This window comes from Atractosteus spatula, chromosome 8 (assembly GCF_055471065.1).
Source record: "Atractosteus spatula isolate fAtrSpa1 chromosome 8, fAtrSpa1.hap1, whole genome shotgun sequence".
NCBI lineage: Eukaryota > Metazoa > Chordata > Actinopteri > Semionotiformes > Lepisosteidae > Atractosteus > Atractosteus spatula.
Genome location: NC_142713.1, coordinates 16,494,773 through 16,508,117, shown reverse-complemented (window position 1 = coordinate 16,508,117; position 13,345 = coordinate 16,494,773). Strand labels below are relative to the sequence as shown.

The 13,345-nt window shown below is 35.9% G+C and overlaps 1 protein-coding gene across 6 annotated transcripts in view; it reads left to right on the top strand.

Annotated features, from left to right (window-relative positions):
• The window catches only part of c2cd5 (C2 calcium dependent domain containing 5), a 42,419-nt gene that overhangs the window by 2,715 nt on the left and 26,359 nt on the right, over window positions 1-13,345 (top strand). For 3 of the 6 annotated variants that reach the window (XM_088923721.1, XM_088923722.1, XM_088923720.1), the window contains exons 5-10: window positions 2,420-2,515; window positions 2,917-3,072; window positions 3,318-3,519; window positions 6,510-6,661; window positions 8,689-8,892; window positions 11,044-11,129. In XM_088923721.1, the coding sequence (XP_088779847.1) occupies window positions 2,420-2,515; window positions 2,917-3,072; window positions 3,318-3,519; window positions 6,510-6,661; window positions 8,689-8,892; window positions 11,044-11,129 (896 nt within the window). The remainder of the gene's footprint in view (window positions 1-2,419; window positions 2,516-2,916; window positions 3,073-3,317; window positions 3,520-6,509; window positions 6,662-8,688; window positions 8,893-11,043; window positions 11,130-13,345) is intronic. The other 3 variants (XM_088923724.1, XM_088923725.1, XM_088923723.1) reach the window with 1 other exon arrangement.

Here is a 13,345-nt window from a genome sequence, read left to right as displayed (position 1 = left end):
GCATCTGAGCTCAATTTGGAGTGTCATAGTAAAGGGTCTGAATACTTATGTAAATTGGAGATGTCAGTTTTTTATTTTTAATACATTTGCAAAAATTCCTAAAAATGTGTTTTCACTTTGTCATTATGTGGTATTGTGTGTCGATTGATGGCAAAAAAGAATCAATTCAATCCATTTTGAAATAAGTCTACAACACAACAAAGTGTGGAAAATGTGGTGGGGTCTGAATACTTTCTGAAGGCACTGTATACCTTACCATGCCATGCAGTGATTGTATTAAGACAGCAATTACATTGCATTTACATTAAGAATGCTGGAAGCATCAGAATTATTGTGCAAACTGCCTTTGAGACATTGGAAAATAATTACTATAGCATGGCAAGATATGACCTCACTTGGGTTGATGATTTTCATTTCTTACCATTTATATAGTGGGATATTTTTTTTGGAAACAATCTGAGTGAAGTATCTTTCTCAATGGTGCCACTTGAGAAGTAAAAAATCTTCCTATTATGACCCCAGAGCCCCAACCACTGCTTAGCTTGAATCAGCATAAAAGCCCAGTGACACTTGTATCTTCCCATTACAGCAGGTTTTGCATGACCCTGGGTCCTTTGTAAGGTATTTTGAACAGAATAAACTTTTTTTTACAAAGGTGTATATTTTTAATGAAAGTGGACCTCCCCATACTAAATCTCCCCCTCTAAAACAGATACATACAAGTACATGGGAGCAAATTCCCTATTCTGACAATGCTTAATTAAATACCTTGTTTATACCTTGAGGATTCAATAATATTTGAATTTTCTAAAAGAACACTGCAATTGCTCTTATAATTGTGTTCCAATAACCTATGCAGAATTTAGTTCCAAGTCAGATTAGAACAAGAATCTCTCCAATGTCCCAATATTTGGAGGAAGAGGATGGTGGGTTGATGGAGGAGGATGATCTTCCCTTTTCTCTTCTTGTTCTCTCCTTCATCTCTTTTGTCTTTCCCTTCTCTCTTTGTGTCCTTTTGTCCTGTCCTGTATCCATGGGCCATTCCTGGCTTAACCTCCCTAAGAATGCCAAGTCACTGTTGGATGTTTACAAGCGGCCATCTCAATGATTTACCATGAAGTTAATTAACCAGAATAGGAACAGCCTTTGATCATCTCTGTCTTTCCCTATTGTTTACTTGTCTCTTAGTTCCAGGACAGTTACTAAATTCCATCAAACAATGCACTTTGTTCAAAGCTTGAAATTTATGAATAGGGCAGTCTAGGTGGGAAACTGGGAAATGTTGCAAACTTAATCTCCAACCCAGCCAGCTCCTACTGTACAACAGTACTTGCATGGTTTCTTGAATCAGATTTCCTAAATACTATAATGTTATGTAGCAGTTCTTATGCACGTATATAAAAATGAAAGGTTATGTCCCAGAGCTGGTGGCATTTTTCATAAACCTATACTCTCTTTTATTTGCAAAAAATGGGTTTCTATTATCGTCATTAAACCAAGAACTAATAAAAGATGGCAAGTAGCTTCTTGTAAAGTTTTGTTGTAAATGTGGATGCAAACTCTTCTTAAAACAGTCACATTTATTATTAGCACAGTGAACATCATTGTATTACAGGGCAGGTAGCTTTACTTAGTATGTCTTATTCAGAAAGTTCTGACACTCAACTGTCATGTTCCCTTACTAGAAATATGTACACACGCTGCCAATAAGCCTTTGACCAGAACTTTTTTTAAAGCTGGTAAATTTATCAAAAATGTATCAAAAAGTTTGAAAATGTAGCCAAACAAGCTCCTTGCTGAAAATGTCACCAGGAAGAGAAGACATGTGGTAAACACTTAGTGAGCCTTTTCATTTCTTAGTACTGGTGCTCTTTATACCAGAAATGGCCAACTCTAGCCCTCAGGGAGCTCTAAGTTCTCTTCAGTGTAATTGATGGAAAATATGTGGTAATGTAGTTAGTTCTTCTGTTTGTTTAATCCATTACTAAGGGAAATATGTATGTACAATTTACAGCAATTCAGTCTTGGAGTTTACTAGACTATTTTATAATCCTAATTATTCACTAGAAAACAAACTTAGTAGATCCAATTTTTAGACTGTAAAATTTAATATTTCTAGATGTTACAATTTCAACTGTACATTAGTGCTTTCTGTATTAATCTAAGGCTTCCACCAAGATTAATTCAATTTGATTTTCATAGTTCATGTCTGTCAATAGAGAAATGTTAGGTATGATGTGTAAACTTACACTTCATTTCAAAGCACATGGAGACCGTTGTTCATGTCAGCTTTATTCTATATTAAGTGCAAGATGTTAAATGAACTGATTTTTGCTATTGAACGTTTGAACTACCATTTATCTTTTTCCTTGCATGAAGATATGCCCCTATAACCTAAGACTGTTTTTTTCTATTCCAGGTATACGAGGAGAGATTAATGTGGTTGTGAAGGTGGACCTATTCAATGATTTGAACCGTTTCAGACAGTCTTCATGTGGAGTAAAATTCTTTTGCAGTAAGATGTTTTTTACTCTTTTGAAACATGCTTGAATTGTGTACACATATCAGTTTGAATAATATATAGTATTTAAAAAAGAAGAGTGCTGGATTGATTTGCTAGGACTAACCTAATTTGGAAGTGTCCTAGCTGAAAAGCAATTTTATCTCTTCATTATGAGAAACACAGTATCTTGGAAAATATTCTTTATAAGTTGCTTTTGTATTTCTTTGGTCTAAAGGAAGGGTTTTGTTTTGGACAAATTGGTGAAATGGAGTTTAGTAATTTATCTAAAAGATCTGCCTTGTTTCTTCTTGCTTGATGTCATTCCTCTTTTAGTTTTACACACCACAACTATTAGTCAAATTAAAATAGTTTTGGTTGTTGTGTCAGTGTTAACGGTTTCTCTTTGTTTTCAGCTACTTCCATCCCTAGGTGTTACAGGGCAGTTGTGGTCCATGGCTTTGTAGAAGAACTGGTGGTAAATGAAGACCCAGAGTACCAATGGATAGATAGAATCCGAACCCCCAGGGCCTCCAATGAAGCTCGGCAGAGGCTGATCTCGCTGATGTCTGGTACAATAGCAATTTTCACCTGACCAAAATCTAAATCTTTTTCTTAAATAACACTATGTATTTGCATTGTACGTTTTTACATATTGTTTATGTTGTAGGTATTAAGTAAAGGAGCAGTAAAGAGGTTTTTTTTTTCATGTAATCTGTAATCTTCATTACATATCTGCTTTCAGTCTCTTTACTTTTCTGAAAAATATTTAGCTTATCAAGTTCATTTTTAGCTGATGTCCTACAATACTTCCCAGGTGAGCTTCAGAGGAAGATTGGTTTAAAGGTTCTGGAAATGGGAGGCAATGCGGTTGTGGGCTACCTGCAATGTTTTGACCTGGAGGGAGAGTCTGGGCTGGTGGTACGAGCCATTGGAACCGCCTGCACTCTGGATAAAATAAGTAACCCCTCTGCAGCTAACCTACCTGCATGCAATTCCCCGTCCAAAGAAATCAAAGAGTAAGTATAAAATATAAGGGGTTTATACTCCTGCATGAAAGCTAAGTACTGTGTTTGATGGATCTGTGTTCCTTTCCTGTATTGCATTGAAAATTCAATAATTATAGGTTAACATTTCTTTTATTTCAAGATCTCACATTCATAATTTTATGAAGAGAAAGTCTCAGTATAATAACTCGTGCAAGTAGTTTGCATGGTATTCATTTTCCAAAAAATGAGTAGAATAAAGTATGTGTGCTGCATAAAGGAATGGGTGTTATAAATTTCATTCACGGGCAAAGTTAGGCAAATGTATGTGAAAAAAGATAGATTTGAAGGAAATCTACCCATTAAGTTTAATAACGAATAGAAAAAAGGAAATTAAAAATCTTGTGAATTGCCATGTTTGAAAAAGAAAATGTATCAAAATCTTAAAATAGCATGATAAAGTATGATTTTAAGACACCCAGATTCCTACTTCCTCTGATATAATGGGCTGCATCCTGAGAATATAACATTTTTGTTTCTCCTCACGAACAAACTTTCCCCTAATTTACCGTTCTTGGCACTTGGCACTGTCTTGCATGGTTAATTTACCCTTGTGTTCCTTAACGCAAGGTTCGCACCTGCATGTCGAGCTTCCTCTCAGTTATGTAACTTGAATCTTAGCGCACATACTGTACATTGTTTGGCCAGTAAATCATATAAAATTTCAAATAGGATTTTTTATTCCCCGTTTTCCTTCCACCTTCCTAATCTGGATTGCAAGGGAGATATTTGAACACTTTTTAAAATGAGACATTATTGTCCTTGCTGTTGTGAGGTCAAATTCAGTATTTTCCTTAGTTCTTACTTTAACAGATTATTCAATTGCAGCTTTTTCGTCATGTAAATAGTGCATTAGGGGTTGGGTCTCTTACTCTGATCCTGGAGAGCTATGGGCTTTCAGCCATTTAATTGAGTAAATCTTTGGTTGAATTGGGGTAGATAAACATGATATTTAGCCATTCATTAACTACACAAGTGAAACATGCAAGATTGGGGCTCTCTAAGACCACAGTTGAAGACTATGCTGAATATGCCACATTTCACTGTCAAGTGGCTTAGCATTCTGCCACCACTGCTTTAGTCAGCAGCTGCTTGTGCAAAGTGATGATATGCAGAGCTGTATTGCCAGCATAGAGTGGTCTGTCCCAACTACCACACCTCACTGTTTCAACATGTAGATCTAAAAAATGTCTTTGATAATACTTTTTAACATGGCATTCTCTATAACTGTGCATTGTTACAAAGTATATGTGACAAATTATATTAAAGAGCCCATAGCATTGTTTTCCTATTTAAATAGACTGTCTATTAATTGCAAGTTATTTATGTGCCTTCCTTTCTATATAACTGTTCATATTTTAGTCCTATTGGGTTTGGATGTGTGCCATCCACTGTATTTAATTAATTTGATCCAGATATTCTATATATCTCAACTGAATTTAAACTGCAGTTTTACATTTGTAGTACATGAGGTCAGTTTAGGTTCACTTGTGTTTGTCCAACTTTCCTTGAATTTAATTCACATAGTTGAACGGAATACATGTTTTTGTAGTACAGTGAAGATATATTACGTACTCACTGAATTTTTCATTATATATATCAGTGATTTTTTGTAACGCCACATCTTGGCAGTTGTGCTGGCAGCTATAAACAGCACTGTTGTGGTATTTCCAAGCATCATCCAACACACGAAAACCTACCTAACTCACTGATGTTTTATAATTTTTAACTATGCAATACTTTTATGGTGGCTTTTGAAACTCAGTATGAATTATTTGGCTACCAACTCAGCCATTTAAACATTTAAACTGGTTATCTAAAGACCCTAGATTAAAAACTAAATCAAAGAGAAGCTTCTCATGCTTCAGACTTGCTGTTGTAGACCATGCATGTCGCTTATTTTGCTTTTGTCTTCTGCTGTTCATAAACTAATTACAGATTCTGCTGCTAGCTACTTTTGACTTGCAGCTTCCTGGAGGAGTAATATTTTGTGTGGGGGGGAGGAAAAACACGTTTTTGCTGCAATCTGTTGTCTGTGTTGTTTTTCTTTTCTTTCTTTCTTCTTTGGCTGCCAATTGTCTCAGGTCTCCACTGGCTCACCCATCCAGCCACGGATGTCGCTCGACCCACAACAGCCCAATTCACACTGCTACCGGCTCACGACTAACTCAGAACTTCTCTGTGTCTGTTCCTACTCTCATCTACACTGGTATGAGACTGCATAGCTTGGAAGCTGGGGAGACAGGCCTCTAGCACAGGGCTCAGATTCTAAGGTCAGGCAGGCAGTATAGGCAGGTACCACGTGTCTGTGCTCCCTACCAGCCGGGGAGAGTGTCGAAAATCAACAGCTCGAAACCCTTCAGCTTCCAAGGCATTCTGATCCCGATCAAAGCCTGATCATGGCAGGTCATACATAATCTGTATTTGTTTTTTCTTTTGTTTCTTCACTTTATCTTCATTTATTTTTTTTCAGATACATGATCAAAGCAATTGCATCAAAACATTTTTCTCCCATCTACAATCTTTATAATTTGCTATTTTGTTTTAGCTGCAAAGTATTTTTTTTACAGATTGACAGAATTCAAGACAGAGGAAGCATATAAAGATCCTACCTGTTGTTTTTTTTTTTGCTTTGGTTAGCTTAAAAAAAGTTTGTTTTGCTTTTTGTTGGATTATTTGTTTTTGTTGTTGATTTTAATTGCAGTTCTATTTCTGTGTATATCTGTACATATTTACATATCCTTGCTTTGTTTTCTGAAACACACCTGACTCTCAGCCATTGTCCCTGATCCAGAATTAGACATAGGCGAGCAGCCATCTTCGGCCTCCTCCCCAGCCTGCACACGCACAGCTGTCGGATTCCCCTGCTCCACTCCACCTCTGCCACCAAAACGGGTCATTCCAAACTTGCTGGCGTCTGTCAGCACAGGGTTACTGAATGTGTTTCCACCTTCTTCTGGCAGGGTTCCCTTCAGTGAAGATCCCAACCCTAATACTCATTCATCTGGACCCTCCACCCCACTGAAAAACCAAACCTATTCCTTTTCACCTTCCAAGTCCTACAGCCGACAGTCCTCCTCTTCTGACACAGATTTGAGTTTGACACCTAAAACTGGTAAGGCTCCTTCACCCACTTTGTTTTATTTTAGTTTTCCTTACTTTTTTTTTCTTTCTCCTTCCCACATTGTTTGCTATTGATTTTTATTTTGCACTGCACCTGTCATTGAAGCCATATTCCATTTAATCCACCACTGATTTTTGGCATTGGTATGATTTCTGTTAAGCCATTTTTCAAACTTTAAATTTTTCAAAAGTTCAACGTAACCTCTACGAAAAGGTAAAATGAAAACTTATGCGCACCAGAAATTTATACATAAATCCGCAATCCAAAAACATTTTATTTCTTACCTCTATTAAAAAAAAAATTCAGTATATTTCAGAGAAATATATCTTCTCTGGATTACATATCAAAATCTGCATAGTCATTTTAATCCATCTACAGTATATGCAAATGCATATAACACATAATATGAAAGGCTTTAACAGTAAAATATCATATAAATTCCAGTATTCTATTGTTTGCCCGTTAAGTTGTGTTTGCAGTGGACTATCAAGTGCTTGCGAGGTTTTAAGAGGTGGATGAAACAATTAATTTTTAATAATATAAAATTATCTTAGGAGGTTCTTTCCTATCCTTATAAGCGTCTGCTACTGAAAACATTACCATTATTTATTCTGCTTGAATTTACGAACCTTCTAAATTGCACAGTTGGCCTTTGTTATGATTGCCAGGTGATGATGATTGAAATATTTTATTAAATGCAGGATTTTTGTCAACTTAATTGTTACATGCAGTGAACTGTATAATGAGAAGTGTGCAATGTAGAGGAATGGAATGGGGACCATATCCAAATGGGTCTATGGAGAACAAATTACAATGAACGATGGGGTGAACACACAAGAGAGGAATACAGATTTTTTATTTAAAGTCCTAGGAAAGCAGTGCCACCTCTCTGATGGGTGAAGCTGATGCCTGTCCTGTTGTGTGTATTACCATTTTTCGAAGGATTGTGTTTCCTGTGATCCCATTTGTATGTGTACCCAATTTCATTGTGCCACTCTTCTCTGTTGTTGCATATAACTACTAAGCTCATAAGCACCCTCTATATTTCTTCTTTAGTTTAGGCTTTCACAGGGGAATTAGGAAATGTGAAATTATCAAAATTCTAAACAAAAATTTCATTCTAAACAAAAATTGCAGAAGTTAAAACTTACGTCTAGGCTTCTAAATGCAGAATTTGATGTGAAATAAGCTGTGAAATCCACTTCTTAAAAGTTTTGATTAGTGCATCAGCTACCAAAGACACAATTGTTGAACACATCTATTCCTTGCTTGTCTGTAAGATTGTAGAAACTATTGTTACAGCAATAGTTAATGAGTTTGCTGCATAGCATTAGTTATGGTAATAGAAACCAAACAACATTGTCCTAAAACAGTTTCTCAGTAATCATTAGAAATTAACTGTGTAAATATTTTTTTATTGAAATGGCTAGTTAGTAGCTCTTGACCACTATTTGTAAACCCTAACTATATCCTGAAAAGTTGTAGAATTTAGAATTTCCTGTAAGGTAATATAATGTCTAATATAAGGGACTAGAATATCTTGTTTTTGAGCAAACTTTCTAACACTTTTTGGATCATTTGGGAAAATTTTAATTTTGTTTGTGGGAGGTTTCCCAGTAACTCATCCAGTAAATACCTCCATAAAAATGTGTTTTCTAGCTTAGGTTAGGCTAGACTAGAGGGCTAGTTCAGATTTAGGCTTTGCCATTTTCTAGCTGATTAGGAAATGCCTAGCAGCAACAACATAACAGTGGCTGAGCAGTGATTGATTCAATGATGAGCCTCTGCCTTCAGGATCTGCACTGCGTGCCCTTTTGTCTCTTTTGCTCTTGTGTCTTTCAGCTGCATGATTTTTACCTGGTTTTGCTTGAGCCTTTATGTTTTGTGGCCGTTATTTAGTCTTCCTTTTAACAGTCGCTGTACTGAGCCTTGACCATACTGTCCTTCCAGTTTGTCTGTCATACCCATTATCTTGTGTCTCCTCATCTCTGTTCTCTACCACTTTTTTCCTCCCACAGCATCCCCCATGGGGCCTAGGATTTTCCTGTGCCCTAGCTCCCCTGCTCTTTCTTCTGATTTCCCACCTCATACAAACACTATCCAACTTCCCCTGGGGTCTGGGACAACACACAGTTTTACTCTTCCACACTCTGGCCATTCAAACCCAGTTGTGCTGAGAAAAACTGTCTCTTTCAGTGAGGAGTTGCTTCTGGCTGTCTCCGGTAGGACCAAACAATTTATAAGAGATGTAGCTGTACACAGATTCACTCCCCTCTTCTAAGATATAATAGTTTATTTCACCTTTTTTACATTAATTGATTTCTCTCTGAGTGCTGTCTTTTTTCTTATTTGGTTGAAGAACTAACAACTTATTTTTGGATGTTCACAAACACTAGATTTTTGGGTTTTTCAGAAATCAGTTAGTACATGGTGTGCAAGTGTGTTGATCATGTCAAAATCCTATGGTAGCAATTGACTTTATTTTCTCATGCACGTTCATTTTTACCTGTATTTTTTCTGTATAGTATTTACAGTTATTAGAAATCATAATTGTTTTGCAGAAATTTGGATTTATATGAACATCCCTCAGTGTTTGCCACAGGGGCATGTGAACTCTCGATTAAGTTCCTGAGTTGTCCCCCATGTTGTGTATTTTAAAAATTAAGCCTGGTTTGGTTTCTAATTTTTTTACTTGCTGGAATGTTGATGGATCATTTGGTTACTAAGGAAGGATTTTTTTAATGTATTGAATGATTCTAACTAAAATTTACTTCAAAATCTTTTAATCTTTTTAGTGTACTTTACAGCATTCATATGATACTCCAGTTGCCTCATATGATCCACGTTTTGCTGAAAACTGTCATTTTAAATAGTGCAGAGAGATGCATTTAGATATTAAAAACTTTCATAAATTTATCTGAACGGAAAAAAAAAGGTCGGTGCTCATTAGAATTTGTATTTACCGAAAAAGTTCCCATAACATGGGCTGTGTGGGTATACTGGATAATATTACGCCAGCTTGCCCGAGTGGTTTGCTTGAAAGAGCCCTTGCGGAATGCTCCCACTCCCTAGCATTGTTTTTGAGTGACCATTCAAATGTAAAATCGAGGATGTCGTACTGTCATGTCTCTCATCATCCAAAACGGTATTATTTGAAGAACATAATAAAAGCTCAACTGTTAAGATAAATTAATCCAAAGAGGAAGAACAGTGGAGGTCACTTATGGCTTTTCTTTTAGCTTCTTGACAGGTTTCCAGAATTTCTCACATGTAATTTTAAAATGCCATTATTTTGGTGAGCCTGGACGTCTTGATTCAGCTCTGTCCATTTTATATTTTATATGAGTTGAGGCCGACTGGAGCATACTTGAATTATTTGTCTATAGAAACACTTGATTTGAGGATGTATTTTGTACCCGTTTACCTTAACAGTGGCCATAACATGGTCCTGTGGGTGTGGAATATGGATGTTAGACTTAAGAGCTTACCTTAATGACTTACCTTTCATTAATAAAACCCTTATTGCGGTCATGCTGTTTTCTGTCAATAGCTTACAACTCTTATCCTGCAAATGCCTTGCTGTAAGCTATTCTTAACATGTAGTCCTACTGAAACTTGCACCACAAACAAATACTCAAAAGTTCTAAATGCTGAAAATATTTAGTGAATTGTGAAACCTGGAAGTAAAAACCAAACCAAAGGCTCTTTATTTTAAATATGTTTCTTCTGCCATCAGTTTGAACAAATTCAAGTTAAAATAGTTTGGAAATCAACAGACTGAATGACTGACCTTTTTAGAAAGAAGAATGCAATAATGAAACAAATGTTACTGAGTCAACCATCATGTTCATATTTTTATATGCTTTACTAATGCTTAGTAAGCTTTTAGGTGTTTGTTCTTTTTGATACCTTTCATCATTAACATCATGAAAGATTTTTTCTCACATACATAGATTATTGTTTGCTTCTGACATCGTTTTATTAGAGAAGAGACCCTTTTCTGTAATGTTAAGTCTGAGCTGTTGAGTACATTTTGTAAAGGCTGTCTCTCCCATATTTAACTTATAGTTGTAAATAACAGCAGTGTTTAGTATAAACATAATAAAGCATGTGGTTAATGAATTAAGCACAGACATGTGGGGAGGATTTTAATTATTTTCTAATTTAGATTTTTTAGAGCAGCATTTTGATAAAAACAAATCTGCGATTATCTTATTGACTCTGGAATATTCACATAATGAAGATTTATATAAGGTTTTAAGAGCTAGTCGTGTCTTTTGCTTAATATTGTCTTGATTTTATTAAAGACAAAAGTAAACTTTGTTGTTGGGAGGTGATGTGGTTTTTTATGTTTCTTGTCTTTTACCTTGTAGGAATGGGCAGTGGTGGCAGTGCAGGGAAGGACGGACCATTAAAAACTCTACTGAGACAACAGACACAGTCAGCACTTGAGCAGAGGGTAAGGCTGCTTTAAAGCTTGTGTGAACTCAATTTTAAAAGATGTGCATTGTTTCATATAATTATTCTATGCATTATTCAAATATTATGTACACATAGATTAAGCAGCGTTCTTTACACATTTTTGAATTTTCAGTTGTTGCTAAACCTGTAAAGCTCATCTTTTACTTAAATGACTATGCTTTAAAATTTGATTAAAAATAATATTAACTTTCCTTCATGAAAGAGTATTAAAATAATAAAGAGGGATTTCAGGATGTTGGAGAGTATGAATGCAAGAGAGAATGAATTTGTTATCTTTGTGTAGAGAAATGGGTTCAAGCTTGGCCACATTCACAAGAGAAAATACACATCTTTTATCTTAAATCCTATTACTTCCGTTATTAGGAGGTCTTCTATCCAGGTACTGTACAGGCTCACACTTGTTTAGCTTCAGTGGGTTGTCAGTTGTGAGTTGCAGGCTCTGGCATGTTCATCCGTTTCTATTGACTATATGTCATGGATTCAGTGAGACCATCTGTGGGATCCAGGGCCTTGCAGTTCACCTCTGTGTCCCTTTTGTGACCCTCTGTCACCGTTACTTCTTGTTTCTTGCCCTCATGCTTGCAGCAGCTTGGGTATTCCTGTTTTCCCCAAGACATAGTGACTGCATTTCACCTTAAATGAACATTAGGCTATTACCATGACTGGTCCTTTTAAAAGAAATAGTCATTTTTCTTCCAAGTCACTTCACATTTGGCCTGGGAGGGGTGCTTATTTGGCAAAGAACAATTTTAAGCTCTCAGCCTTGTAGGAGAAGAAGAGGGTGAGTTGGGTGACACTGCAAAGTTCGATTGGGTGACTTTGATATACAGTATGTACTTGACAGAGGCGAAGGCAGTTTCACAAGAGGTAAGGATTGCATTTCTTTTCAGGGAGCAAGGATTATGGTAATAGTCTGTTTTGAGTCATGATGTTAAAAAAAGAGATGGACTTATGCCTTCTTTCTTACTAAAAACTCAAACACACATTGAAATCTACCTCTACCTCACATGTCAAGAAGCTTACTCCTCATAATTTTCTATTCTTTATTTCATTCTGTTGATGTATGATTTTTGCACATCTGATGTTGTTTTGCACATTACCTGTTACCTGTTGTTGTTTTGCACACTGCCTGTTGTCTCTGTCTTTCTTTTCTTATACAATTGTATTGTTGTTTTTTGTACTACTTATCGTCTGAGAGCTAGCTAAATAGCATTTCATCATACCATATACCTGTATATGAGTATAATGACAATAAACTTGAACTTGACTTGGGCTGTAATAGTCTTGCAGGGAGAGATCTACAGTTTGTATGCATTGCTTGAAATTCCTAAACCCTGTAGTCCAGAATAAACTAAAGGATGTAGATTTTGAAGTTTATAGCAGGATTATTAGGTTTCACTCAACTCTGTTATTAAAGGAGGCAAAGGCATGCCAAAAACAAAATTGGTTATTTAAGAGGTTACCATAATAATGGGGGTATAAGACTGGAGTTTTATGATTGTGTAATTAAGGTTTTGTGAAAATCTGCAAAGCTGAGTTTTGTGTTTACTCTTCACTTAAGTAGAATCACAAGCAGATTGAACATTACAGTAATCAATTCTGCTAGAAATAAAAGCATTTACCATCTTCAGAGCATGAGCATGAGCTCAAATATTTCATGAGCAATATTATTTAAATGATATAAACACAACATTCCAACAAAGCGTGAAAATAAATCTGTAAAGAGATTTCGTACCTTAGATGTTGTCTAGTCTCACTTCTGTCAAAACTGATGCTGTCCAGGCTACATGTCTAATGGGGAGGGCCAAGTAACATTTATTTTTTTAAGCAAAACAGTAAAGAATTTTATTGCACTCCTATTGTCATGTCTGTTTTGTCATGTCAGCTGCTGTGTGCATTTTCCATTTCACAAATATTTTCCTTGCCTTTTTTCCTTCAAGGAAGGAGTTGTATAAAAACTTGACAGAAGAAAGGGCTTTTCTATAGTACAATTAAGCAAAGACCATTTCTCCTTTTCAAATCAGGGATCTGATTCTCCTTACATCATATACATCTGGTCTAAACATAATTCTGATGAACAGAATTTAATCATCACACTATTAAGCAGTGGCATGCAGGACCCACAATTATTTTTTTGCGTATGTAATTATTTGCGTATTCTAGCTGTACTGCTTTTGTAATAAAAATTCAATT